We start from the raw sequence: 26,496 nt of genomic DNA, 5'->3' as shown, positions 1-26,496 counted from the left end.
CATCAAAAAACAGGTACCTACTATTAAGGGATCACACACACAATACCGACGAACTTTCTTTTAAGAATATTATGACTTTACATAAATTTTTAAGGGAAATAAATACACTAGTACTTATACCGATGCATAACACACGGCACGGAGCACGGAGCTGACACAATCACTAACTTGACTTGTGCGGACGTGATACAAGGGTACGTTCCGCCAGCGAGAACTGGTACTGGCGAGATGGAGTCCGGGCCTTACTATCGTGTGGTAAGATGTCAATATGAATGTCGAATGCAAAATAATTTAAATGTAAAATAAAAATACGTATCCTTGACTTTAAAACATCACAAAAATTATTAATATTGGGTGGTACTACCCTGAGCAGTAAGCAAAACCCAGGTCATAGAGTACTGTCTGCTGCTGTTGGAAGGCACCATGTAACATGGTCAACCACTGCCAATGTTGAGTTGAAAGATGGTTTATTTAAAACTTGAACCAGCAATATGGGTGGCATATATTTCAGTGTAATATATATTCTTTTACAGCCACTCAGATACAGAATGGCCACATCTGAGATTTAAATTAGTGAAATTGTTGACACGACTTCCGCTTCCATAAAGCGGAAGCCACATCCTTGGTAACCTTGCTCCAGTCCTGTGCGACACACCAGTGGGGTCAGACCTATTCTCATGGAGCTGTCATCACTAACTTGCCGTAACTGATAATAAATGCCATAGTTCTTTAAATATTTCCCTACCTTTCTTTTTTTTTTTTTTCTTAATTTCTGGAGCTCTGCGCACATCTCATGACCTTTTTTGAGTTGAGAGCTAATAATACCTCTTTAGTTAATCGTCTTGCACCATAGGACACACGGGCAGGGACCACGTTTGCAGAACCGACCGAATCGTCGAGTATTTCCAAGTAATTCGCCTGCATGAATGTGTGTCGACCAAAATGTTTCGAAATAGGAGCAAGTGCTATAATAACCATTCAAATTACCATTACCTACTTGTAGGTACATGTGGCACTGCAATAAAGTCGGATGTGACTTTTACCTGACATGTGAGTACTGTTTTACCCCGATCGTTATCCTGTCCCAGTGAGTGCCACAAAGTGTATAGTTTATTTAAGGGAATACCAAAGGGCCTGCAACATGTGGTTCAGTAAGGGTTCAGGCTAAGCTGCTTAACACCAATCTCCAACACAGGTGATATCCCTCAGTAAGCCATACAGGCGAAATATTACATGACTGAGCACCCTGTGGGAGGGTGCTCTCATAGAGAGAGCTGGTGCAAGACAACATCTAAACATCTACCAAGGGAAATTTTCCATCATCTATATTATAATTTCAAAAATTCCATCTGGGTCTGTGATAAATTATTTTAATTATTAAGTGAGAATAAATCAAATATGTTGAGTTACCTCAGTCTAAAAATAAACTTTATAAATGTTTTATGATTTAAAACATATTTGATATTGCTGTCGTCCGAGTTCTCATGTTCGAGACCGGGCGTGTATCCTAGCGGGAAATTGGCTCTTATTGAAATTATGTTCCGGGAGGGCGCCAGGTTAGCTCAGCGTCGAACCAAATTTGGGTCTCGTGAGTGCGTTGCCCCTGCATGGCCCGCTAGGAAGTTCGTGGTTGGAGGGGCCCCTAGCTGGTATCACATCACAGGCCCTGTGCAGCGTAATACGCTGATTCCTAGCTGGATTAGGGAGGCTCAATAAAATAACTGACGTCGTACCGGCCATGGCCTCTAAGCCCGTGCTCCGCACTGTTAGTACCCAATCCCATATTCGGAGCGCACCCACAGGCCAGCAGGAATGAGTCAGGCGAGCGCCTCGGGCGCCCAACGTGGGGCCAGTCAGCTTGGATAACCTGAGGACCACGCCCTGCCTCTACGAGAGCTATCAGCACAGCCAGAGCCACATCCACTTCCAGGAGTGCAGAAAACACCTGGTGGCGCCCAACCCAACTGAAAGATGTCTTCTGGATCCTGTGCCGCACCTCGCTGCAGTGCTCCGGATGGACCCAGCATTCCCTGTGTATGCTGCAATGCCCAGTTTCACCTACAATGCCTTGGTATTGTGGAACAAGTCAGTGAACAGGCATATATCCACATATGCCAGCCCTGCAGACAACTTCTGGTAGAGAAGAAGCCAACAGTTCCAGCTCCCCGGCGCTACTTCGCGCCGAACTGCCCGGAGACAGCCCTAGTCATCGTCACCTGCCAGGCCTGCCATCGCGACTACCATCTCGCCTGTCTAGGCTGGGAAGATACACCACTGGACCTTGCTGGGATGTCGTTTACCTGCGCCCAGTGTAGAGTGAATCCCACTTTACCTTCAAGTACAGGATCTGCAAGTGTACCTCGGCCCTTTAGAGGGCAGGATCATGAGGACCCTGTGCAATCTGTCTACCAATGGGAGCAAGCCCTACGGGCACATGCAATCCACCCCACCGAATGGGTGGACCAGATAGGTCCATTACTACTTGGGGAAGCCTCTAGATGGTGGAATAACCATGAAGGGCTGTATGACACCTGGGAAGAGTTCACAGGGGGCTTCCTGAACCATTTTGGAAACCAATCAAGACTGGCAAAGCTTACTGCCCAATTATATGGTACCAAACAAAAGGAAGGAGAGGATGTCGAAAGTTTCGTACTACAGAAAAGGAAACTTTATAAGAGGCTACACCCCGGGAGAGACCCAAATGAATTTCTTCCTACCTTGTTGGAGCTGGTGCGGCCCAACCTACGGCCATTTCTACGGCATTCGCCTCCCGAGAATTTATCCGAACTTATGGTTCGAGCCACTGCCGTGCAGCGAGACTGTCTCGAAACTAGGGGCACTGTAACAAGTAAACCTTGTTCACCACCAACCCTGGTACAAGAATATGCTACCCCCAACAAAAGGTTGCCGAAGTGTTGGCATTGCCCTGAACAACACTTTCACCAAGACTGTCCAGTGCTCCGCTGCAAACAGTCTGAAAGGAACAGCCTCAACACAGTAGACCCCTGGAGGGAAAGAGTGGTGCCAACAAGCCCTACCCCTACACCGAAGGTAGAAGACCTCAACTCCCAAGCTCGGCTCGAAGGTAGACCGACCCCGAGCCTTATGTGCGTACAGCACCACCCACAACAAGAACTGCCAAGAGTCAAGGTGCAACTGGACTCACAGCCCATTCAGGCTCTTATCGACTCAGCCGCCACCACTAATTATGTGCGCGAGAGTGTCGTGCAGATAATAGGGACCCCTATTAATTCTCAACCCCAAATGGCACAGCTTGCCACCCAGGGATCCACCATGACCTTACTGGGCAATGCTGTGGTACAATGCTGCATAGCCGATGTGGAGATGGAGATCCCATGTCTAGTCGCAAAGGACCTTCGAGAAGAACTTGTGCTGGGCCAAAATTGGCTCACGCAGCAGCAGGCGATATTGGACTTTGAAGATCAAACTATACACTTCGGACGAACGTCCCGCCGGACTCTTGACTGGGGCACCAAAGGAATGGGTGACCTGAATGCCCCTAATCAAAGTGGTGTTAACCCTAATCCTGGAATCTGCACTGAACAACACAGAGACCAACCTATGGTTGTGTTGACGCAAGGGGACCAGAGACCTCAAGAAACTCCTTCCCTTCGCCCTACCACTACCAAGCTAAGTCAAAATAACTCGGGCAGTAGTTTTCAGTGGTGCCAGAAAGGAGGAACCCCAAAGGGGAAATCGACCATGCAGTCATGGAGACAGCCGCTGAGCGACGCCCTCTCAAAGGCAAGATGCCACTGGAAGAAAGAGCCTTTTCCAGACCGAGGAATATGGTTTCCCCAGAACAGGATTCACCTGCAGCCATGGAGACGGAAAACAGATCTGTCCAAAAACCCCGAACCCCAGGAACCTACTAGCCCCTCTCCACCAGGACAACTACCTCCAAAACCCTACGACCATGGGAACGGCTGAGCAGACCAGCCCGCTACCGACTAACCTCCGCGAAGTGTAGTGGCCAGTGTAGAGGAGCCAGCCTGGGACTGTAGCCCAGCGTGCTGACTCCTGGCATGTGCAACGATCCCAGCCAAGGCCACAGAGGGAGGGGGGCGAATTGTCATGTCCACCAGTTTGGCCTCGGCTGGTATGATAGCACAAGCCCCAAGTGCGCCACCCATCCTACACAATCTATGGGGAGGAAAGTTAGTTCGCCACCCGCCCCTAGATGGCAGTCAAATGGGAATGTAAATTAAGGGAACTTTGTCTACCTGCCCAGCCTAATTCAGGACGAATATGTAAATATTTAGTGGTATCAAGAAGCCTTTAAATTATACAGGTTAATGTAAAGAGCATTGTAATTCGAATATGTATGCACAGGAAGGGTACAGATGTGCCCTCCCTGATGAATATGTACATACATTGTATATTTACTCTGGCTGAGCTAAGCCAGGCAGGAAAGCTCTTCCCAGTAATTCTGGGTAAATAAAAGTGGCAAAAATACTTGAGCAGTATAATTTAGGCAGCGACCTCTCTGGAGGACCGCTCCTCCTTCCTACCTCTCCCTGCCCTTGGGCAGCGACCCCTACTCGGGGACTGCTCCCACTCTCTCCCCCCTTGCTCTTGGGCAGCGACCCCATCTCGGGGACCGCTCCTGCTCTCTTCCCCCCCCCCTACCCGATCTCTCCCTGCTCTTGGGCAGTGACCCCTGCTTGGGGACCGCTCCCGCTCCTCCCCTCTACCTGGGACAAGTCACTTTGAAGCCGGAAAACTGCGTAACTCATTTACGCTGTCCTTAAACTCTGGACATGAAAATTACGTAATAAAAGCAAAACTCTCTGTTGGGCTAAAATGATTAGTTAACGAGTCACACGAAAAGACGTGCGACTGAGTGGGATCGGCGCAGAGCTGATTAAAGGATTTTAAGAAGTTACACTATTGCTGAGACTTGGATGAGGTGCGAAATCTGAAGTATCTGAGTTCGGGGAGCGACCGACACCTGCGAGTCCCCGACGGCAACTGAGCACGAGGGTGCCCTGCGACCTCGCGCCGAGACACGTAAAGCGCGGGAAAACAGCTCCGACCAGTTTTTGACTTAAATGACATATTTCACAATATATGATTATAGAACAATAGGACATAATTTCCCTTGAATTAGTTATCTTTTAATTGTTATTAATTTGGTTGTTTTTGAGTTAAAATAATAATTTACCAACGACCTAGAGATATATAGAATGCTTATCACTCTGGTTTCATCGCCAATTGCTGCTGTCGACGGCATACTGGGGAACTACAATCCGAGCGAGAGAGACAGAGAGCTGTTTTGACAGAATGGTGGGCAAAACATAGCTGTAAAAGCATTGGTTCTTATGGGAGAAAGATGCAAGTTGCTAGTAAATTCCCTAAAAATGTATGTTTTTCGCAATTTTACAGTTTTTGCGGGTAATACTTAAAGATGGAACGAGTGAAATATAATTTTAAATTCAGTTTCATCGTAGTGCGATGTGTAAGTACGACATTAAATGCGCTAGAAAATAGCTAACCCTTCTTCGACCCAACATTTGTGAACAATATGTAGATCAGTTATTGAACTTATTATGTATGTATTTCGGGTAGGTAATTTGATACAATACATGGAATTTATCTCATCACTAACTACTATTAATTTAAAATAATCGACTGAAATGGAATAAAAACCATTTTCTAAATGATTTGTTTGAGTTTTATTATTTGTGTTATTTGTTATTTGTCACTCATCCCGTAATATTACATAATTAACTTAGTACACTGCCACTTTTCTGCTGTCAACGTATGTCATCTGCTAACAAAGCACTGTTTGCCAAGATCTATTGACCTTGACTGTTTGCCTACCATTCTGTCAAATTCAATTGGAATCAAAGATGGCCTCCCACTAGCAGTCTATAAATATATCTCTAGGTCGTTGTAATTTACTGATTTAGTTTAGCGCATTCCCACACATGGCCGGGCGCTGTAATCGAATTGGCGTTCGTCGCGGTGCACTTACACTCACTCGGCGGACATCACTCTCGGGCTTGTTCGATGCACTTAAGAGTAAGTGTTGTTGTGACATAACGGTCTTAGCGGACCAGAGGGAGCACCGGCGGTTGGCGTCAAAACATAAAGTTCCTTTTTGAGAGTGGCGTTTTCAGGGGCGGCATTTTGTTAATAGAGTGGACCAACACTACGTCAGTAGCCTGTTGGCCAACTGGAAAATGCGGCGGTTTATTGGTGACGTGGGAGTGAATATAGACATATCAATCGTGGGAGTCGTTCGACTCGTGTCACACGTCGCACCATGATACGTTTGTCTTGTCTTTTATATCTACGACTTGTTTGGTTTTTAATATCGAACTCTCGTTTGAATTGATATCGATTTTTAAAAGGTTTCTTCATAGAAAAAATTTTCGAAAAAAAATTATTTATAAATTTAGAAGTAGAACTTTTGCTGTAGAAGGACATATGAAGTTATTGAAATGATGTTTTCGTTATGTAATACTTTTTTTGTGTCAACAGGGAAGTAATAGTAATTATATTTAATTAGCTTGTTATACGTGTGTTGTTATTTACTTTTCAAAATAAATAACTTATTGACAGCTGACGCTCGACAAGTAGTTTTAAATAAAGAACCTTCACATTATTGCGTACCTGGATGCAATATGCAATACTGCAGTCGTAATGTGATATGAGTGTAATAAGTCAACAAAGTGTTTGAAAAAAGACATAATTAAAACGCTTCTGTTTAGGGTATGTTTTATTTAAATTTTGTTTCTGGAGTAGCTGTAATTAAAAGGATTTGAAAGTGTGAAAAAGTTACATATGAAGGTTTTTTTTAAAGTACAGTAAATGATTATAAAAATAAAAGTCGTGAAAGGTAAAGAATGAAAGTGTTAGTCTTTGGTTGAACATTTAATTTTTATAGCACGCTTGTATAATGTAATGATATAACGTTTCACTTAAACGGTTTTTGCTAAATTAAAAAAGGTGTTTTTTCATGTTTAGTTGTACGGCTTATGTAATGGTATATCTCAAAAGTATTGCAGTTTAAAAGAGGCTTGTTTACTGACTAGTTAGCTTAACCTTGGCTATCTTGTTCTCAACATGCTTTCCTCAGTTAAAATCAAAAACTGAAGCTGTGGGGTGTAGCATATTGACAGAAAAAATTTGACTCAAATGCCCAATGCAAGTTTTTGTTTCATTGCATAAATTCAGTTATGATTTAAAATTTTCATGAATTTACTTAATGAGTTAAAATATTAAAATAAATAAATAAAACCGTTTATTATTATTTTTTTTCCATTAATAAGCTTAATAGTATTTCACACCACAAAGTCATCTGGATTTTTTCAAAGGTTAAAGTTCCTTATCACGTGTTTCTTGATATTGATGGCATGATATTGTATGCATTCTTTCTGTGGTACATGATACTTGCTATTTTAATTTAGTACGTTGAAAGATCCTGACCCGACAAAAAAACTTGTGGTAAAACAATGAATAATGATCATATGTTGAATACAAAATATATTTTCCTTTTTATTTAATTTAAGATCATAATTTATTGTTTTATCATAAGTTTTTGTTATGTGCAGGACCTTTTGACATAGTAAATTAAAACAGCAAGCATTGTGCCACAGGATTAAAATGTATAGGACCATGCCATCAGGATTAAATGATAAACTTGGATATATGTAATACAGAAATTTTAACCTTACCTAAGATGAGCGAGTCAAATATTAACATTTCAGCAAAAACAAAGGATAATATATTACCATTTTGTAATTTAAAAATTTAAATACAAATGGCTTATGTTTCAGCTATGTTTGATGCAGTACCTTTGATGTTTTTAAAGGTTTTTATTTTGTTTATATATAAGTAACTAGAATCTGTACTTACTATTAATTATGGAATAAGAATTTTAAAGAATCCTCAAACAAATAATGCTGTGCCAGAAAAAAGCCAAAATTGTGTCCTTGAAAATGTAAAAATAACCCATTAACCTTTGAAGTTTTATATGAATATTTTCTTAATTTTTGCATAGTATACATACGTTTGTAAAGTTTATTATATCCTGGATAAGCTAAAAAAAACTTTTGCTAACCAATGTAAATTAAATGCATCCACTTCTCATTAGTATAAAAAGAAAAGAAACTAGTAACCAAAAATCTTCGCTTATTAGAAGCATTGAGGGATAGGTTATTTTATATTTTCAAAATACGTTTACAAAATTTTTTTAATGTGAGGTTTTTTTTTAAAAAATCTTGAGTAAAAGAATCGCAAAAATACTGCAGAATTAATTTGTTGTTTCTGAGAAAGGAACATAAAAAGCTAAAGTGTTTTTTTTTTTTTTTTTTTTTTTTTGTGTGTGTTTAGATGGGCAGTAATTTTTTATATGGTGCACGGCGGTGCGACCCTACCCGCGTTGCGCAGTTGCTGGGCGTGTGCGCAGATGTCCTCGGAGCGGAGCCCGCCCGCGCCCCCCCTCCCGCCCCTGCTGGCGGGTGAGGTGCCGGCAGCGCTCGCCTCGGTGCTCTCCGCCTGCACGTGTGGCAGCCCGGAGCAGGAGCTGCTGGCGCTGCGAGACCGCCTGTGGCTGCGCGAGGGCACGCCCCAGCCCCCGCACGTGTCCTTCTACCGGTACATCGAGCCCGTGCTGCAGGACGGACCCAAGTGAGTGCGCTCGCCTCGTCCGAGATCCCTGCCGTCGTGCGTGTGTTCCCACGCGAGCGTGTCGAGGGCATCATGCCAGAAGGGCGTATCAACGAAAATGCAAGTTTACAGGGGATTATGCACATACGCCCATCTAGCATGACCTGATTTCCTTTTCTTATTATATGCCATAATGTAATAGTTCACCACCACCTAATCTAATCACATTGACCATGCGCCCTTCTGCCACAACATTTACGTACCACATTATTAGGTACCCTTACGCCAATTATCTCGATATTGCAAAAAGTGTACATATTATGTACATTCATTTTTATTTTTTAAAATTAATGTGTTTTAATTGGGAAGTTAGTGTCAAGCCTGATTGTAGGGTGGGACCTGGCTGACACACTATCATCTTCGTTTTTATTCCTTATCAGTAGAGACAGGAAAAATTTGCGAATTCATTTCGCGACAGGCTAAAATACGAATAGTTATACCTCAATGATTCCTCTGCTATTGGCTCACAACTCACCCGGATGACTCTGGTCTGGGCCAATGAGAAACGCCCGACCAAAGCTTTATCGAATCACAGGCTGCTACGCTGGGACGCCTCACAAGACAGCAGCCAATGAGTGGGTGGTATTTGACCGAGTGTACGTAGGACTATGGAGTTCATCCTAGAAGTCAGTTGAACACGCAAATTTTCCCGGTCCCTACTTATCGGGGTCAATCTAGCCTGTAACTGCTGGAAGAAAATTAGTGATCATTTCAAGCAGGATAAAACTGTCTTAGTAAAATACACCAGTCCAGAATGTTGACTTTAAAGTGTTTAAATGTACATCGTGTTCCACAAAATATTGTACGGAAGCTGTACTGCGAGCTGTAGATTAATATTTTGAAAAAGAAATATGGCACAGATTTATCTCCATTGACACAGTCCCAGTGGCTAATTTCCCAAAGGAACTTTCGCCACAGGTAACTTTACCTATGTTAGAGTGTAAGTACTTAAAGGCGCCTTGGCTGTAATTGCAACACGCATCAACTAGAATTCGCAAGGCCGTCGCAAGTTTGGACAAGAGTCTAGAGCACGCGCAGAGTGCTTGCCATGAACCACCAATCGTCCGTGTTTACGACGAACACGATTAGTTTCGAGTCTCATTTGATACCTTCTTGTGCAATCAAGAGCGATGCTAGATGTGATACCAGCCCTGGTCTAGACGCGAGCCTCGGACTCCCTGCACGCCCTACCCAGGATCACCGGGAGCATAACTGCGCGATAGAGATGGGGACTGTGTGCTCCCGTCCCAGGCTGCCAGTGAGCCTGAGCCACGCCGAGGCACATTGCGCTTGTGTGACGGGCTTGTGCAGGTGGGGAGGGGTTTGAGGTGCCAGTGTGTCTGGTGCGCCGTGACTACTGGTGCAATCTGTGCTGCCAGGGTTCCCGCTCACAGGGAAAACTCAGGGAAAATTAACATTTTATTTACATAACAGAATGAGTAGTTCTTTGTGCAATGAAGTATATTAATATTTTTAATCCATTAGCCTATGTACTTCAATTACATTAATTTTTATGCCATTTATAATCCGTATCATTAATTAAACGTAAGGGATGGAAGCCTGTGTGTTTTAATTTCAAGTAAAAACAAATATTTATAGTACTTGGCCTGATCATAATTAATTATGTATTGTTTCAAGTACATATATCTGTTTGCTTTTCGATTTTGTTAGTAGTGTTCCTGAAAAATACAAAGTAAACTGTACACAGTTTTGTTAATTTTCTGCAATTCTGCATGTTATGTATGGTTGTTGAAATGTGTTGTGATAATAGGTAATGTGAATTGAAATACAACTTAAGATCATTGGGTCAGGGGAAAATGTTTAGGGTTGGCTAGGAAAAAATAGAAAACTCTGGGAAATTTACTGAAGTAAAGAGTGTGGGAACCCTGGCAACGTAACATGACCTCACATGATTAGAATGTTAATGTTATTTGAGTTACGGAGGATAGAAGTAATTGGATCATGCCATTTTGGTTTCAGCAGTTTTCAAGTCATAGCAGTATATTCTATAAGCTTATTATTAGAAGTTTCTCTTCGTTAAGGTGTAGTGCTTAGTTTCTAATGGAATGCCTGGAGTGGATAGTGATTTGCTGCTGCATACTTTTCCCTTGTGAAATCAATGTTGTTAGTAGTGAATTAATTTTTTGGGAAGGACTACATATTAATAAAATATAATGCCGTCAATAGTCACTGTAGTTGATAGCGGTTGTGCTTGCTAATGCTTTTCGTAAACGGATACAACATTGATAGCTTTAGCAGTTATCAGATCAGGGGCGTAGCCAGGGGAAGGTTTTTAGGGGTTCAAACCCCCCCCCCCCCCCTTAGCACCAAATCTTTAATTAATTTCTTATTCATCACTCAAACAAATTTCATATTAAAATTAATAAAGTTTCTTACCATTACAATATTTAAATATGAAGTACCGAAAACTGCTAAAATAGCACTATTTTACACCTTAAAATCCAAATTTTCCGGGGGTAGAACCCTGGCCGGGGGGGGGGGGGGGGGGCATGCTTCTTAACAACCCCCATACACAAATCCTGGCTACGCCACTGATGCTGTTAGTAGTGAATTAATTTTTTGGGAAGGACTACATTAACAAAATAATGCTGTCAATAGTTAGTTAATAGTGGTTGTGCTTGCTAATCCTTTTCATAAACAGATACAACATTGATAGCTTTAGCAGTTATCAAATCACTTGGTTCCTTCTGAAGCTCTGCATAATGTATGTGTGCCCAGATAGGCGGGCCCTTAATGTGCACACAAGGTGGGTTTTTTTTAAAACAGTAACTAGTTGATAATGATGTGTTATACTCTGAGAACTGTTGGATCCTCGCGAGGAGACGTGCGGCCGGCAGGTGTGGCCTGGTGGCGCTGAGCATGGCGTCCTCCTGCACGGCCCACCCGCTGCCCGTGGACCGGCTGCTGCGGGAGGCGCGGCTGCGCGGCTTCACCAACCACGGGGAGATGTTCAGCGCAGACGACATGGCGAGCCTGGCGCGCGACCTGCTGCGCCCGTGCCGCGAGGTGGAGGTGCTGCGTCAGGGCCTGGACGACCGGGAGTACGTGGTGCGCTGCGTCTCCCGGGGCGGCGTGCTGCTCGTGCCGTATCCTTCCTGCACTGCAGCAGTTGCGGCAGGAAATATTCTTGCTGCGACTGGACAGATTGCGCTAACCGTGATTGCTTTGAGTGTAAACACACAGTTTGATACTGATTTATTCCGTACTGCAGCATCGCGTGCCCATTGCAGCAGTTGTGGCGGGGAGAATTCTTGCTGCAACTTGACAGGTTGCGTTAACCGTGATTGCTTTGAGTGCAAACACACAGGTTGATACTGATTTATTTATTTATTTTTATTAAATTATAAATTTGTAACATGCCACACCATCAGCACAAGGTTCCAGTGGTGAGCACCTTCCATCGCATATTTTTAAAGCCTAATTTAAAATTTCACAGTAAATAATATTTCGTAAGTACATTTGCAGACGCCCGCGTGCGTGTTTAGCTAATGTTTGTACGTACTACGCTGTCTTGCAACTCGGTAGCAGCTCTAGTGGGAAATGCCGGAAGCTTTCGAGGCTGGTTCACATCTTGCATGACAGGCTGCGCTGACTCCTAGTCGTGCGTACACAAAGTTACTCTTTTTTTTTTAGAATCGATTTCAATAGAAACTAATTACTAAACCTAATAAGTACTAAATACAATTTATACATTTATATTTTTCTTAAATTGTATTTAGACATGTTAACAGTATGTAAATGCGTACATTTAAACAAAATAAATGTCATATAAGGAATAGTAAACAAACGGATTTCAGTGGGAGAACCAATTATTATGAATAACGTGCACTCTTATGGCAAAAACGTATTTGATTAGCGCTGTTTTGATTATCGCTCTATTTTCCTGGAACGAATTAGAACGTTACTTCGAGGGGCTGGTGTATATTTAATAAGAGAAAGAGTTCTACTAGATGAGGAATATAAATAATCCACATGCCTATGGAAGAATACTTTTGAATCTAGAATAACTCCAAGACCTTTAATAAAAAGAGGTTTATCAATTAAGAACTAATAATGTTATCAAAGAATTTAACAAATTTGGTCCTTAATCATCTAACATTCTGATTATACAAAACCAACTCTTTACAGTTTAGCTTTACTTCACAGAGATTTTAGTTATGGTACTCCTCCAGGTACACAAACACTTGAAGGACTATGCCTACTAGAATTATTAGGCTCATCTGTGGTGGTTATGTTACTAAGAATCTGCTCTAGTTTAAGTTTTCCATAAAAGGGGCTGATCATACAGCCACTAGGCCAAAAAAACCAATATTGTTAATCCTTATGAAGTCTTCTTCAAGCAGTGACACATGGAAAGAAGCATAAATGTATTGTATTTAGTTATAAGTTTGGTCACCTTGACTTGCAACAGGTTGAGTTCCTTTGAAATATAGTCTATGATTTTTTGTTCTTGGACAAGGGGCTAGATTCTTGTGAAGAAAAGAGCGTTAGTTTTTTTTTAGTGATTGGATTTTCGATACTTCGATACCTTCGATACTTGACAGTATCACAAAGTATCGAAAATCGAAACTGTAAGTTCGATACATTTTTTCGATACCGGAATGCTTGTTCATTTGTATTGAATTAAGTTTTGAGTCGCCATCCTACAAAATACAACTACAGTAGAACCTCGATGATACGTTCCCGTTTCATACATTTGCCCGTGTCATACGCATATTAATTTTGGTCCCGCCGAAAGTACTATATTTACAATGGTTTACTTTCCCGGAATATACACTTATAAAATCATTAATTTCCCGTTTAATACGTTTTTACGAAGCGGAAAAGCCCTAGAATTCGTAATTTTTTTTGTTATATTCCTCCTGATAAACTACGTTTTAATGCTTTTATTTTGAAAAACGTTCATTGTTTACCTTTGCAAACTTAAAAAAATTACTTTATTGCACCATAGATATAGATAGTATCAGGAAGACTGTGCACTTCGCTAGTAGCATCTATGGCCAGCACCAAGCGAGACTAGTGGCGCAAACTAGCAATGATTATGAAAATGGTGCACGCGCTTTACCAAGGCACGGATCTCATATTTTTTGCATCATTAATCTTTGAACTGAATATACCCGTTTGTTATTGTTTTCTTACGATCGGATTGTTTTGTTTTTTACGTTTCTCAAGTTAAAATTTTATTGAAAATTGTTCTGTTGCATAAAGTTGTTTGTAAAATGAAATAAACAAGCAAAAATTTCTGATTTTCTTTTTACAATAGCCTAATTTTTTTATTTCTAATTTAGGCTTGGTGACTTTTCCCCTCCTCCAAGAAAGGACTTCATAACATTTTGTAAAGCCACTGTTTCTCATGTCAGCTTTTCTTGATTATGGACTGTATTTTACATTTCTGGTGGTTTTATTATATGTATATATAATGATGAATTCATATCTTTCATTAATATAATGCAATTATTTACACATTATGTATTTAAGTTTAATCTGACATTGTGCTGGTATGCTAGATTGAATTTATATAGTTTAAAACTAATTTATGTTATTTGTAATAATTGTTACTTAATGGAAAAATATTTTTCCCTGGAGTATCGAAAGTATCGAACGTATCAAACTGAAAAAAAAATACAGATTCGAGTATCGAAAGTGTGGTATCATCCCACCTCTAGTTTTTTTATAAATAGGGATTTGTAATTGTTTTGAGCAACTATATGTTCCTAATACCCGTAGGAGTAATACCAAACTCTTTTGTCTGAATAAGTTTTTGAATCGACCAACCATAACTACAAGGGGTAGAAAAAGCAAGGGTTGAAAGACAAAAAAATCGTAACTCCCTTCATAAGAATAACATCAAATTTGTGAATATTTTGTATTCATCGTATAATTTTTACCTAAACTTTTGTCTGAAACAATTTTTGATTAGAACCATTCTTGCAAGGGGTTGGGAAAATAAGGGGTAGAATTTAAAAAAATTCATATCCCCCTTAGTAAAGTACACCATTAATTCCATTCAAAAGGTTTGTAATTTTTTTCAAGTCTTCAAGTGGCAAGATACAAGTTTGTTAATATAATGCAACCCCCACTCTTAGGCACAGCAGTTTTGGTTTAAATAATATCATTATATTCTGGTAAATATGGTAAATATATAGATAGAGAGCTAGATGTAGCGATACCTATATATGGTTTGGTATATATAGAGTAACTAAAGGTTAAAAGAGGGTATTTTATAAATGATAAAATCTTACATTGGAATTAATTGGGAATGTCTTGTTCAGGGGCAAACACTATTATTAGTCAAACTGAAAAGAAAAAAAAACACAGTTTTGTTTAGTTTTATACTACAGTGGTGTGTTCTTATGTGAAACACGTGTGTCATTTTTAGCTTTTAAGATGTTTAAGTGTGTGGTAGATCTTATTGCTGCTATTAAATATTTTTATTGTATCCCATATTTTAATTTTTGGTTATTTCCACTGTTTGTGCATGTAAGCATTCCAGTATTTGAGAAGTCTGGTTGACTAAGTTAAATTAGCAGTAAATTAATTTAGCTCCGTGCAGTCACCTGATGCACAATTGCGCCGGTGCCCTTGACCTCTCGCCGCAGCTACGACGCTGACGCGAACCACTCGCCGTGCTGCCGGCGCGGCCACAAGGCGCACTGGGCCGTCGTGTCGGGGATCCTGGTGTCGCAGCGCCGCTGCCACCTGGTGGCGCGGCAGGGCAAGAGCCGGCACCTGGCCGTGTGGCCCTACGAGGACCTGCGCCTCAGCAACCTCAACCTCTTCGAGCTGGACCCCGCGCGCGCCGCCGACGGCCGCTCGTACGTGCTTCCCGCGGGGGGCGTGGCGGCGGGCCTGCGCGGCCGCGCCGTCATGCTGCACGGCCTGGGGGGCCCGTGAGTTGGCGACCGTGGCTCCCGGGCTGCCTCGATCCCCCTAGTTCCTACTTCCCTTCCCGACCAGTTGACGTGTCAGCCGTGCTGAAGTGATATTCTGCTGCCTTTGCCTGTCGCACGTCCTGACTTGCCACTTACCTCGTCGTGCCGAGTAAATGGTCATTATTTTAATATATTTATCATATTGTTGCTGTTAGTTCAAAAAAGGTCGTATGTCGAAAATTTGGAATTTTTAAATTTCTCGGCTGTTCGTGTATTTCGGAAGGCAACCTATGTTGTGGGGAAAAAAGTCGTTTGTCGATAGCTGTAAAGTAAGAAGCGTAATTCTAAGAATGCTACTCAAAATTTCACAACATAATACGATAACCCTGACGAATGAAACAGTTTTTTTTTTGATCTCCTGGAAAGTGAGACATTTTCGACATACGACCTTTTGCAGTAACAGCGACGATATATCTGTTGTTCATTTGTTTGCATTCATCAACTTGTAATAGAATATACAAAACTATATACTGAATTTACTCGATTCTAAGACACTTTTTATTATACTAATTGGCGTCGTTATTTCGATTCTTAGATGCACCTAGTATTGATTTTTTATTGATTTTTTTTTTTTTTTTACCGTGGGTTAGGGCTTAACAATATTGATGATTTCCTATGTTTGCAGGCAAACTCGTTACATTGGAGTAATAATAAATATTTTGCTAGATAAGAATTCGGTATGTGGTACGAGAAACGGTCTGCTGTAACATTAAAGTTAAATGTTGATAATTACAGGTGCATCATGTAAACAAGGCTCATATTGATTTCAAAAAGACTCAGAGCACGTGAAACATTAATAAACAACAACCTCCCCTGACTTAAAGCTAACCAGTAGGCCTGTGCGAAGCGTCGCAAATTTGAATCAATTCGAATCATAATTTAATATTCGCTTCAATTCGAATACATTTTAAATATTCGCATGTTTAGAATAATTCGTAGCCGAAACACTACGTATCGACTAATAGCGTGCACGAGTCGACAATCGATCCTTACTTTGTGACAATCGATATTGCTTCTTGACACAATAGTTTCTTTGTTCCTTTGTTCCTTTGAACGGTAAATAACACTTGCTTGCACTTGCTTTTGTTTTTGAGAACGTGAGAGAGGTCTGCGCTTTTTAAGTTTTTAAAAACCACGAAAAGATACTGGTATTTAACGGACCGGAGATTGTGTCTGATTTAAACTCAGAAAATACGCCCAAAAGAAGAAAGAGTGAAGTATGGCATTATTTCACGAAAGGGAATGACGACGTTGCGAAATACAACTCCTATAATGTGAAACTAAAAACGCTACGAGGTAAATTACGTTGCGATGCTAAATTTGTTTGAAATAAAAATTGTGCCACCTATGTATGCCTATTTACTGTCCAAACCGAAAGTTTATTAATTAAAATTTGATGGAAATATACAGTTTTAATTACTGTAACCTAAATGTCCCGTTTTAGTTACTCCATCCAACCTATTGTAAACAATGTCAGGAGAAATTTAAACATGTGTACATAGGATATAATTCGCCGAGGTGGACTGGAGTTACAAACCATTGCCTTTACTAGACAATTATTCCAAAAGGAGAAATAATGTATAGGCAATTTATTGACTTACAATTTGAATGAATTTAGAGGTTAGGAAAAGGGACGTGTAGGCCTGTATTTAAATAAAAATAGCTGAGACTTTGTGGGGAAGCTGGGTGAAGGTTTGAGACTCAATGGACTACCCAGACTGTAGTCTGTTAATGGTAAAGAGCATTTTTAAACCAATATTGGAATATCATTACAACATTCTTTGTTTTAATTTCAATTTGAGTATTCTTTTATTTGCTTAGTGAAAATGGCAGGGAATTATGCAAGTCCATATTTATTCTTAACATCTTAAAGTTTAACTATCTACCATGAACAACCTATGCCTTTATTAAAATAAAGGCATAGGTTGTGTATTAACAAAATATATAGAAAATAATTTTTCTATATATTATTTATTTGTTAATGCATACACCACACATGAGTACCTTTATGTTGTGGTTCGGTTCCAGGTACATCCTCTACATTGCAAAATCACTTGCAAGCTAAACATGCAGCATTATACCATTGCATGATGCAAGATAAGAAAGAGACCTCAACAGTAAAACGAAATTCCGAACAAGCTACTAAAACAAGCTTGCGGCAGCCGACCATTTCACAAGTATTAATGAAATCCACAAAAATGCCACCAAGTGACCCCAGAGCTCAGTCCATCACGAAACAAATTACAAAAATGTTGGCAACAGAGTTGTTGCCATACGATTTCGTAGAAGGTGAAGGTTTCAAAGAACTGATGGCCAACCGGCACGTAGCACCAACTTACCAAGTACCTTCTCGGACCACATTTTCCGAACACTGTGTCCCGGCCCTCTACGAAGAAACTAAACAGGCACTTCAGTCAATGCTTGTTGCAGACCTTCCATCACTGTCAGCCATATCATTAACATCAGATGGCAGGACTTCTCGTTCCAGTGAAAGTTACATCAGTCTGACGTGCCACTACCTCAGGCCCGACTTTTCCCTGGTTTCATTTGCCATGAACAATATTGTAGTTCAGGAATCTCACAGAAGTGTCAACATTGCTACAGCAATTAAGTCAGTTTTATGTGACTGGGGTATTTCTGTTGAAAATGCCACTATACCCATTTTTTGCATCACTGACAATGCTGCAAACTATAAATTAGCATGTTCTTCACTATTTCATGAAATTGCCCGAAATTGTTTTGCCCATTCGCTTCAATTAGCCATTGAAGATGCAAAGAAGGAATGTGCAGGTACACAAACACTCCTTTCCAAAGCAAGAGCTATTGTTGGTCATTACCGACGTAGTAGTTCTGCAAGGAAACAACTGCACAAACTTCAAGAACAGATGAACATACAAAAACTGGAGGTTATCCAAAATGTGGACACACGTTGGAATTCTGAATTTGCTATGCTGAAGCGGCTGATTCAGGTAAGACCTGCTATGGTGGCCGAACATGCAGATTCAAACAGTACAGAAATGCTCTCTGTGTCAGAGTGGAAGCAAGCAGAAGGTATTGTTGAGATTTTAAAACCACTTGCAGAGGCCACAGATGAAATGAGTGGGGAAAAATATGCTACATCCCAATTTTGCACTGCTTGTTGGCTAACCTTGAGCTGCATATTCACCAGAAGAAAGATGGAGTAACATTTGCAAGAGTGTTAATAAAATTTTTGAAATCCAGATTACAAAATTTTATTATGGAGTCAGTGAATCACATTTCAATGTTAATAGATTCAAGGTTCAAGGGTGTGTTAATTTCTGACACAGAAGCACAGGCTACACTGATTTCTGCACTCAGACTATTGCCAAAAGTAAATAAGTTACCTCAAGATGTACCTACATCCTCTCAGAGTTCAGCATCAAGTTTGTGGTGTGTCCTAGACTCTATTCCTAATCAAGTGGACATACATGAATCGGAGGAAGTGAGAAGATACCTCAAAGAACCACGTCTTAACAGGGGTGACGATTCCCTTCACTGGTGGAAAATTGAAGGCAGAAACAAATATCCTCACCTAGCACAGATTGCTGTTAAATACCTGGGTATTCCTGCAACTCGGGTATCATCAGAGAGACTTTTTTCTTCTGCAGGAAATGTGGTCAGCAGCCGTAGGGAAAGTCTCTTGCCCGAACATGTGGAACAGCTAGTATTTTTACGTGCTAATTTGAAGCATAAGAAAACTGTGTAGTGTCCTTTAAAAAAAATATACTGAAGTGTATTTTGGCAATGTAAAACTATTAGCAGAGTAATGTATGGCTATAATTTTTAATAACTAAAGTATTTTTTTTAATGGTTAAATTGCAACTGCAAGGCTACAAGTGAATTTATTATTCTTCCATTTGAGTGTTATTTATTTATGCTACTTAAATTTTATTTTTAATATACAAAAAGTAATGAGGTTTGGTACATGTGTTTCACTATAAATTGCAGTGAAAAATTAGTATATTGAAGTTTTCAGTTGTATTGTTTAGTTTGGAAGTGAAAAACATTTTAGAGGATTATGTTGGCTTCTTATATTATTCTTGCACTCAATATTGCTTAAGAATCTGTAATTTCTATTCAGTAATTTTTATAAGAAAAAGCAATACCTTTACTTTCAGTAGCAATATATGGATTTGTGAATAGTCAGTATATTGAATCTATTACTAATTTTAATGAAATTACCTACCAATATGTAACTTGCATTTTGTTTTCACTTGTTTAACTACATATGTGCAGTTAAAAATTTTTTTAGAGTAACAAAATTCATTATTTAAAATTACAGCAGAAAAAAATATTTACTATTCGATTTGGCGTCGCACGAATAGTAAGTATTCGCTTCGCACTTCGCTTCGCATTGAAAAACCGGTATTCGCACAGGTCTACTAACCAGTTCAGCCATGCTCTAAACATGCTAGGTAGTACTGTTGTTAAGTAAACTACTTGAAATAACTAAAGCACCAAAGATAAAGTTCACCAGGCTATTACTAACAACAGGTTACTTAAATTTAAGTGCATCGAATATTTGTAGGTAAACTTCTTCTTTTCGAGAAAATTTAGAATCAAAAGAGGAATCAATGGTGTCTTATATTTGAGTAAATACGGAAGTTGCTAGGTGGCTTTCAATACGTTTTGTTGAATTTTTCTCTATTAATTATTAAATGCATTAGCTGTATTAGGTCTGGTTCTTTAATATCATATTCATGTCCACTACAGATAGCTGCACTGTTTAGGACAAAGTTTTAACCTTTAAATACTTTTTTTTTTAACCAGGGCTCTGCATTTTTGTAGCAGGTGTAATTAAAGGTGTTCATTGATGTATCAAGACTGTAAAGCTATGCTGTTCATATATTTTAATCGGAATGAAGTTATCTAACTAAAAGAGTGTGTTCATTTATGAGTGGAAGATGTTAGTGATGTTTATAATTTTTATTGTTTTCATGAACACCTTATTCAAAAGGTAACTTGATAGTGTATTTTATTTTAAATATTTTCTGCTTTCTTATAAGTAAAAACAGTTCTGAAATCTACAGTATTTGAATGAAATTTTTAAAATAATTTTTACAAACCTAGAAAATCAGGGTGATAACATTCTGAAAAGTCAAAGAAAATGGGGCAAATCTATGGAAGATGGAATTGGTGACGGAACATAAGGGTATTTACTTGAAATCCTGGAAAAGTCATGGAAATCCCCCCAGTTATAGTAGGTATTTTGAGGGGAAAATATCATGATCCAGTCTGCTATTACTCTGGTGGTGGTTTAATGCATATATAAAATGCTATTTAATGCAATATAAAAATAGCATAAGCAAGGTTCTGTTTAAACTAGGCCAGCTATTGGGTTGGTGGTAGCTGGATTTGCTTTATTTCTTTCATAAAATTGAAAGATAGGTAAGTTATTGAAACAAACAGTTAGGGAATTTTTTAAGTTGGGCATGGAAATTCTAGAAAAAGTCAAGAAAATTTTATTTAGATTTGCCTAGACACCCTGATGATTCTAGGTTTTTTTTAAATTGTTTTTAAGACAGTACAAAATATATTTTTTTGTTTATTTTTTATTAAACAATGCAAACTATTTAAAGTTTTACTGCTTCATAGTGGAGTTACAGTTATTTACACGTTTCTTGCTTTGCCTGACAACTAAACTTATTGTGTGAATTCTTTTAGTTATTCTTTATCAGTTTGTTATTACGTATTTCTTTATGAAAAAATAAATTTTAGTTGTGTTTTTGTAATCATATAATAAGTTTAGCATAGATAACAAAGAGTTATATGTGTTAGTACAGAAGGCCTCTCGATATGTAGAGATGTTTAGTTTTTTGAATTCAGGCAGCTTCATTTTGGGGTTACATATACGTTATAGTAACTTGAGTGAAATAGTGAATTACCTTTTCAGGGCTGATAATTAGATCCTGTAAGAATATGTGATAATAATGATTATTATAATGTATATAGATATCTTAAATCAAATTTTTATATGAAATAAAATAAATTATTTTAATTTTTATGTGTAAAATACATTTTGGTACATACTTGTTACTGGTAATAGCTTTTTCGCTCATTCTTAAAATATATAATATTTAATAGAGCTGTGTCAATACGAATCAGTAGAAGCTGATTTTGTTGCTATTTAGTTGCATCGCCAATTCTGTCGATTCACTATATACTTGTTAATTTTCGGCCAATATTATTGAAAAATGAAAGTGCCGGTCATAACCTAAAAATCTCCCAGAACCCTTTACACTTTTTGTACTACTACATAATTAAAACTCGCATCATTTCCTAGCTATGTAAGCCGGTCATACATATCAAACTTAAACATCCTATGTTTTGATAATGTTCTTGAATCTAATACATCGTAAATAAATATATCACTAGCACGGTAAAGATAGATAAGAACAAAAACTTGCTTTATTGAGAGCACGGCTACCACTGCAAACAGAAAATACCAACTGCTTGCACTGCAAAGAAATGTTCGTAATATTGTGACAGAGACATTTTTAAAATTAACTTAATGTAAAGTTTTTAAAATTTAATAAATAAAAAACCAAATAACATAGAACTTCAAGTAATGTAAATTACTTTTACTGTTCTGTTTCCCGTGCAAAGTGACCACATGAAATGCATTTCCGTATCAATGTTTAGTACCATAAATTTTTGCCGCCTCACACGTGAATTTGGTATTGGAATTCCTGTTCTTTAATTAAAAACAGGTACAAAGTCTTGCAATTTAGCATTTTAAAATTCCTTTTTTTAATTTTGTATTTCATAGTTACCTGTTATTAAATTTTCCAGCCTCCATTAATAAATTTATGTTTCATTAGCAATTAACGGGTCATCAGCAAACAAATGAAAAAAGTTAAAAATACGAGTTTAAAAAAAAACAAGTTATGTTACGTTTATAAACTAAAATACATGTGCATTATACATGAGTTATATTGTATTAGTATTTAGAAAATTTATAAAAAATATTTTTAACCAAACTGTTTTCTCCTGTATTGGTTCGGAATCTGTGAATCGGCAACAGTTGTATCGGTGTATCGGAAAAATTTTGTTTCGGTATAGCTGTACTATTTAATTGTACACTAGTTTATCATTCACTGAATTTTAGTTTTAAAATTTGTTGAATTGGCCATTTATTTTGGTCTTTTTTTAATGTTGTTTACTTGCATTTCTGAAAGGAAAAAAAAAAACAGTAACAAGTGAATAGTAATTATATTGTTTTATTTAAACAATTAAGATATTGCATATCTGTAACTTTTTGTTTTATGTATTTTTATGTTGTACTTAATTTATTCTTTGTTAAAAAGATGGTAATGTAAGGATAACAGCTGTGTGGTGTGTAAATGTGCTGTAGAGGGTTTGAAATAGTTCAAGTCTTTACAGGAAACAATTTTACAGAGTCGTAATATATTTTTGCACAAAAAGAAAGTGCGTACTGTAGAGCTTTTCTGGAAGACTACTTTCAGGACGTTTTGTCTCTCGTAAACATTATATTTAAGGCCTCCAGAAATGTAAATAATGGCGTGTACACATCCTGTAACTTAAAAAATTTAAATGTAATCTTAATGAAATTGTCCAGGGTTCCTTAAATGTGCTGTGTCACACACATGTTATCATTGGAGTCACTGCTCGGTGTGTGGACACACTGGGACACTTGATGTACTGACCAGCGTCCCTCTAAGATCTTCCTTACCTTGGTGCCAAATAAAGGGCCTTGCCACATGGGCGCTGTCGCATCTGTGCGACATGTCTCTCCTTGTTGGCCAACCAGTCTTCAGTAGCAGCCTACCATGTTCGCTGGTGTGGTGATGGTTCTGGTTCACGTGATACTGCATAGAGTGCAGCACACAGGGTAGATTGCTACAGATGTTCATCTTGGCTTTAGTCGAGAGCTTGATACAAAATACAGATCAATGGAAATATGTATTAACAAAATGTTGATACTTTTTTTTTTTAATGAGCTAAGAGTTTAATGTATATTTGTTAAAGTGTTATTTTCATGCCTACACAAGTTATAATTTTTATTTAAATTTTTAGGTTTTTCCATTTCAGAAAAATTGTGTCCAAGACAAAATGGTAACCTACATTTAAAATCTTGTTTAGAATTTTTTTTTGCACTTTTTTTTTTTTTTTTTACTCATTATGCTATTATTATCATTCTCATTTTTTCGTGACGTCAGATGCTGTCTGACCTTGAAAGTTGACGTTTGCCAGCTCTGGTCAGACAGATCCGCTCCATGCCACCGTACCATCACCGCCTGATGTCACCTGTCACATGAACCAATCAAATCCGCATCTGCACCTCCAGCTCCGACACATCAGCCAGACACGACGGCGCGATTGTGGCATGTCCGTAACAATACAGTGAACCTCATTACAAAGTACCTCTCTTTATAAAGTATATATTTTCAATCCCTACAAGAGGTACTGAGTACCAAAACCATGGGTTTTTTCCAGGTATGTTCATGGCCCCATAAAAATTTTTACACACTACATCTCTTGTACATGCAATGTGAATTTTATAATTGTGCATGCATGTTTAGGTAGGTCCACCCACATACAGTAGATTTCACTAACCTGGCAAATATATCAGATTGGGTGACCGAAATAACCAGATAGTTCATTTCTTATTTCAATGCGACATAGCAAGAAAATAAGTGGAACTTAAAGAATGAACATAGATACTTTTCTGAAGTATTTTTTCATACTGTATTCTGTAATTTTATGAAGATTGAAACACAAAACCCATTTTATATGTAATGGTACAAGATAAAAGGAAAAATTATACTTGTTAAATAATCCATTAGAGTAAAATAATTGTCAACGGTTCTGTTTCTTAAATTTAAAAAATGTTGTACAATTTTGTATGTTAGTAGCAATCACTTCTCTATTATTTGTAGTTTCTTGGAAATCAAAGATGCCTTTAGTTGGAATTTCTCACCGTTATTTTCCACTAATATTTTTATGTATTAAATAAATACTGTCTCATTTCAAGTTTTCATGGTATGTATAGTCTTTGTAAGATACACTCTTTAAAATTATTTATTAGATGAATGTTATCCAAGTATGTAATTGCATGTGTAATGAAAAATTTGAAAAACTAACATTTTTAATAATTATATTGCATACTTGTTTGTGGGCAGTTTAAAAAGTGAGATTATGAATTCTTGTTTAGGTATTTGCATGTTACTTGGGCTATATTTCCTTTTCTACTGTCAGCCGCTTAGATCACTGACAAATGTTCCTTTCCACATATCCCAAGGCAGCTGATAGGTAGCTGTGGAATGATTTGACATCTGGGATGGAGGCTATGTTTTCTGTTGGTAAAATGGCAGGAACAGGAACTTCATGACACATCTGAAATATTGTTTATATGTATCAGCATTTGTTATGATATAACTTGCTCATGTAGCTCATGCAACAATAAGGTAAACCCTTTGTAAAGTACTCATGAATATAAATCCTGAAACTTATTTTTTTGTTTTTAAATATTAACTGGTTCGCAAACCTGTGTAATTTTAAAATTATGTAATGTTACTGTATAGGAGCGAGTGATAATTATTTTGAGTCCGTTGTTTGGTGTAAACTGTTATTTTAAAGCATATTTATCGTGTGCTTGGAAGTAGTTGGCGGCACGGCCATTATTTCTACTGCCGATGGTGCAGACACATTTCACAACTGAGCTCACCAACCGGCGAGTGACGTTATTGCCCAGAAGCCTGTGAGCTGTCAGTTGGAAAGGAGGCGTGGCCTTGAAGAATAGTCGTATGGATGGTTGAAATGTAATAGTGTGTTGTTTTTCATGGCTGAGACATGCATAGTAAAAACTCCTTAACCACATATTTTAAAAAATGTATAAAATTATAAGATTATAACCCATGCTCTGCGTATTACATTAATGAAAATTATCATTGTGCAGAGATGTGCCATTTGTGGTTCCCTCTTTTCTCTCCTTATAACGTACTTTTGTCTATCTTTTTATTTAAAGTTTTAATGTACCTGTGTTTTTTATTTATAAAATATTTCAAGTATGGTAATGTGGAAATAATTTTGTAAAAATATTTCTCATACATAGTGTGAAAGGTAAGAGAACAATGCAAAACAAGACTTTTAAAACAATAAGAGCTGTGTAAAGTTCAGTTATGCAATAGGTATCTTTAAAAAAAAAATGTGATAGTTGCATTACAACAGTCCCTATAGTATACTAACATTTGGTAGTTGCCCTTGAAAAAATGCTTCAAGTCCAATTTTGTATTTTTCATATTGCATGAATTAGCAAGACTATTTTGTGAAATAAAAGTGTACGTGTTATGCACCAACATGGCATAATGATTATAATTAACTGTTCTGCTTGCCACTATAAAAGTGCAGTGGGCAGTTTGTGCTGCAAATGATTTTGCAAACTGATTCTGACTTCAGTATCTCTGCTGTTACCAAAGTGTATGCTGTGCGCTTGTGTGAAAGTCTGTATGGTGTTGAAAACTATTTTTTTGTCAGTTGGTATATTTTATGCATTAAACAAGTTACAAATTTTTTACCTTATTCATTTCTATTTTCATTGTATACACTTTCGTTAGTATGCAGGGCAAATAATTTGTCAGGCCACCTCCCCATTACTTAATGTAAAACTTTTCAACCCACAAAAAAAATTATTAAAGACTAAACATTTCGCCATTACTATAAACATAATAGGTGTGAACTACTAGACTTGTAAGATTTGCAATGAATTTTATATACAATAGACTTGTAATTGCAATTCTATCAAGATAAACACAAGCATTAAAAAAAAATCTGGAAACTCGGCTACACCTCCTGGTGCTTGGCT

General features: G+C 38.3%; 1 protein-coding gene across 5 annotated transcripts; it reads left to right on the top strand.

The window, feature by feature from the left end:
• Positions 1 to 6,383: 6,383 nt before the first annotated feature.
• Positions 6,384 to 26,213, top strand: LOC134535993 (actin maturation protease). Of its 5 annotated transcripts, XM_063375476.1 has the most exons (5): positions 6,385 to 6,738; positions 8,362 to 8,658; positions 11,556 to 11,804; positions 15,318 to 15,533; positions 17,679 to 26,213. In XM_063375476.1, the coding sequence occupies exons 2-5, from the start codon at positions 8,381 to 8,383 to the stop codon at positions 17,713 to 17,715; spliced, it is 780 nt and encodes a 259-aa protein (XP_063231546.1). In that variant the 5' UTR covers positions 6,385 to 6,738; positions 8,362 to 8,380; the 3' UTR covers positions 17,716 to 26,213. The 5 variants fall into 5 exon arrangements, with proteins under 5 accessions (XP_063231549.1, XP_063231546.1, XP_063231547.1 ...); XM_063375477.1 differs by having other exon boundaries at positions 6,386 to 6,738; positions 8,438 to 8,658; positions 15,318 to 26,213; XM_063375478.1 differs by having other exon boundaries at positions 6,386 to 6,738; positions 8,419 to 8,658; positions 15,318 to 26,213.
• The last annotated feature ends 283 nt before the right edge of the window (positions 26,214 to 26,496 follow it).

Source organism: Bacillus rossius, chromosome 10 (assembly GCF_032445375.1).
Source record: "Bacillus rossius redtenbacheri isolate Brsri chromosome 10, Brsri_v3, whole genome shotgun sequence".
In the NCBI taxonomy this organism is placed as follows: Eukaryota; Metazoa; Arthropoda; class Insecta; order Phasmatodea; family Bacillidae; genus Bacillus; species Bacillus rossius.
The sequence above is the reverse complement of the archived record's forward strand: the minus strand, read 5'-3'. Positions and strand labels throughout refer to the sequence as shown.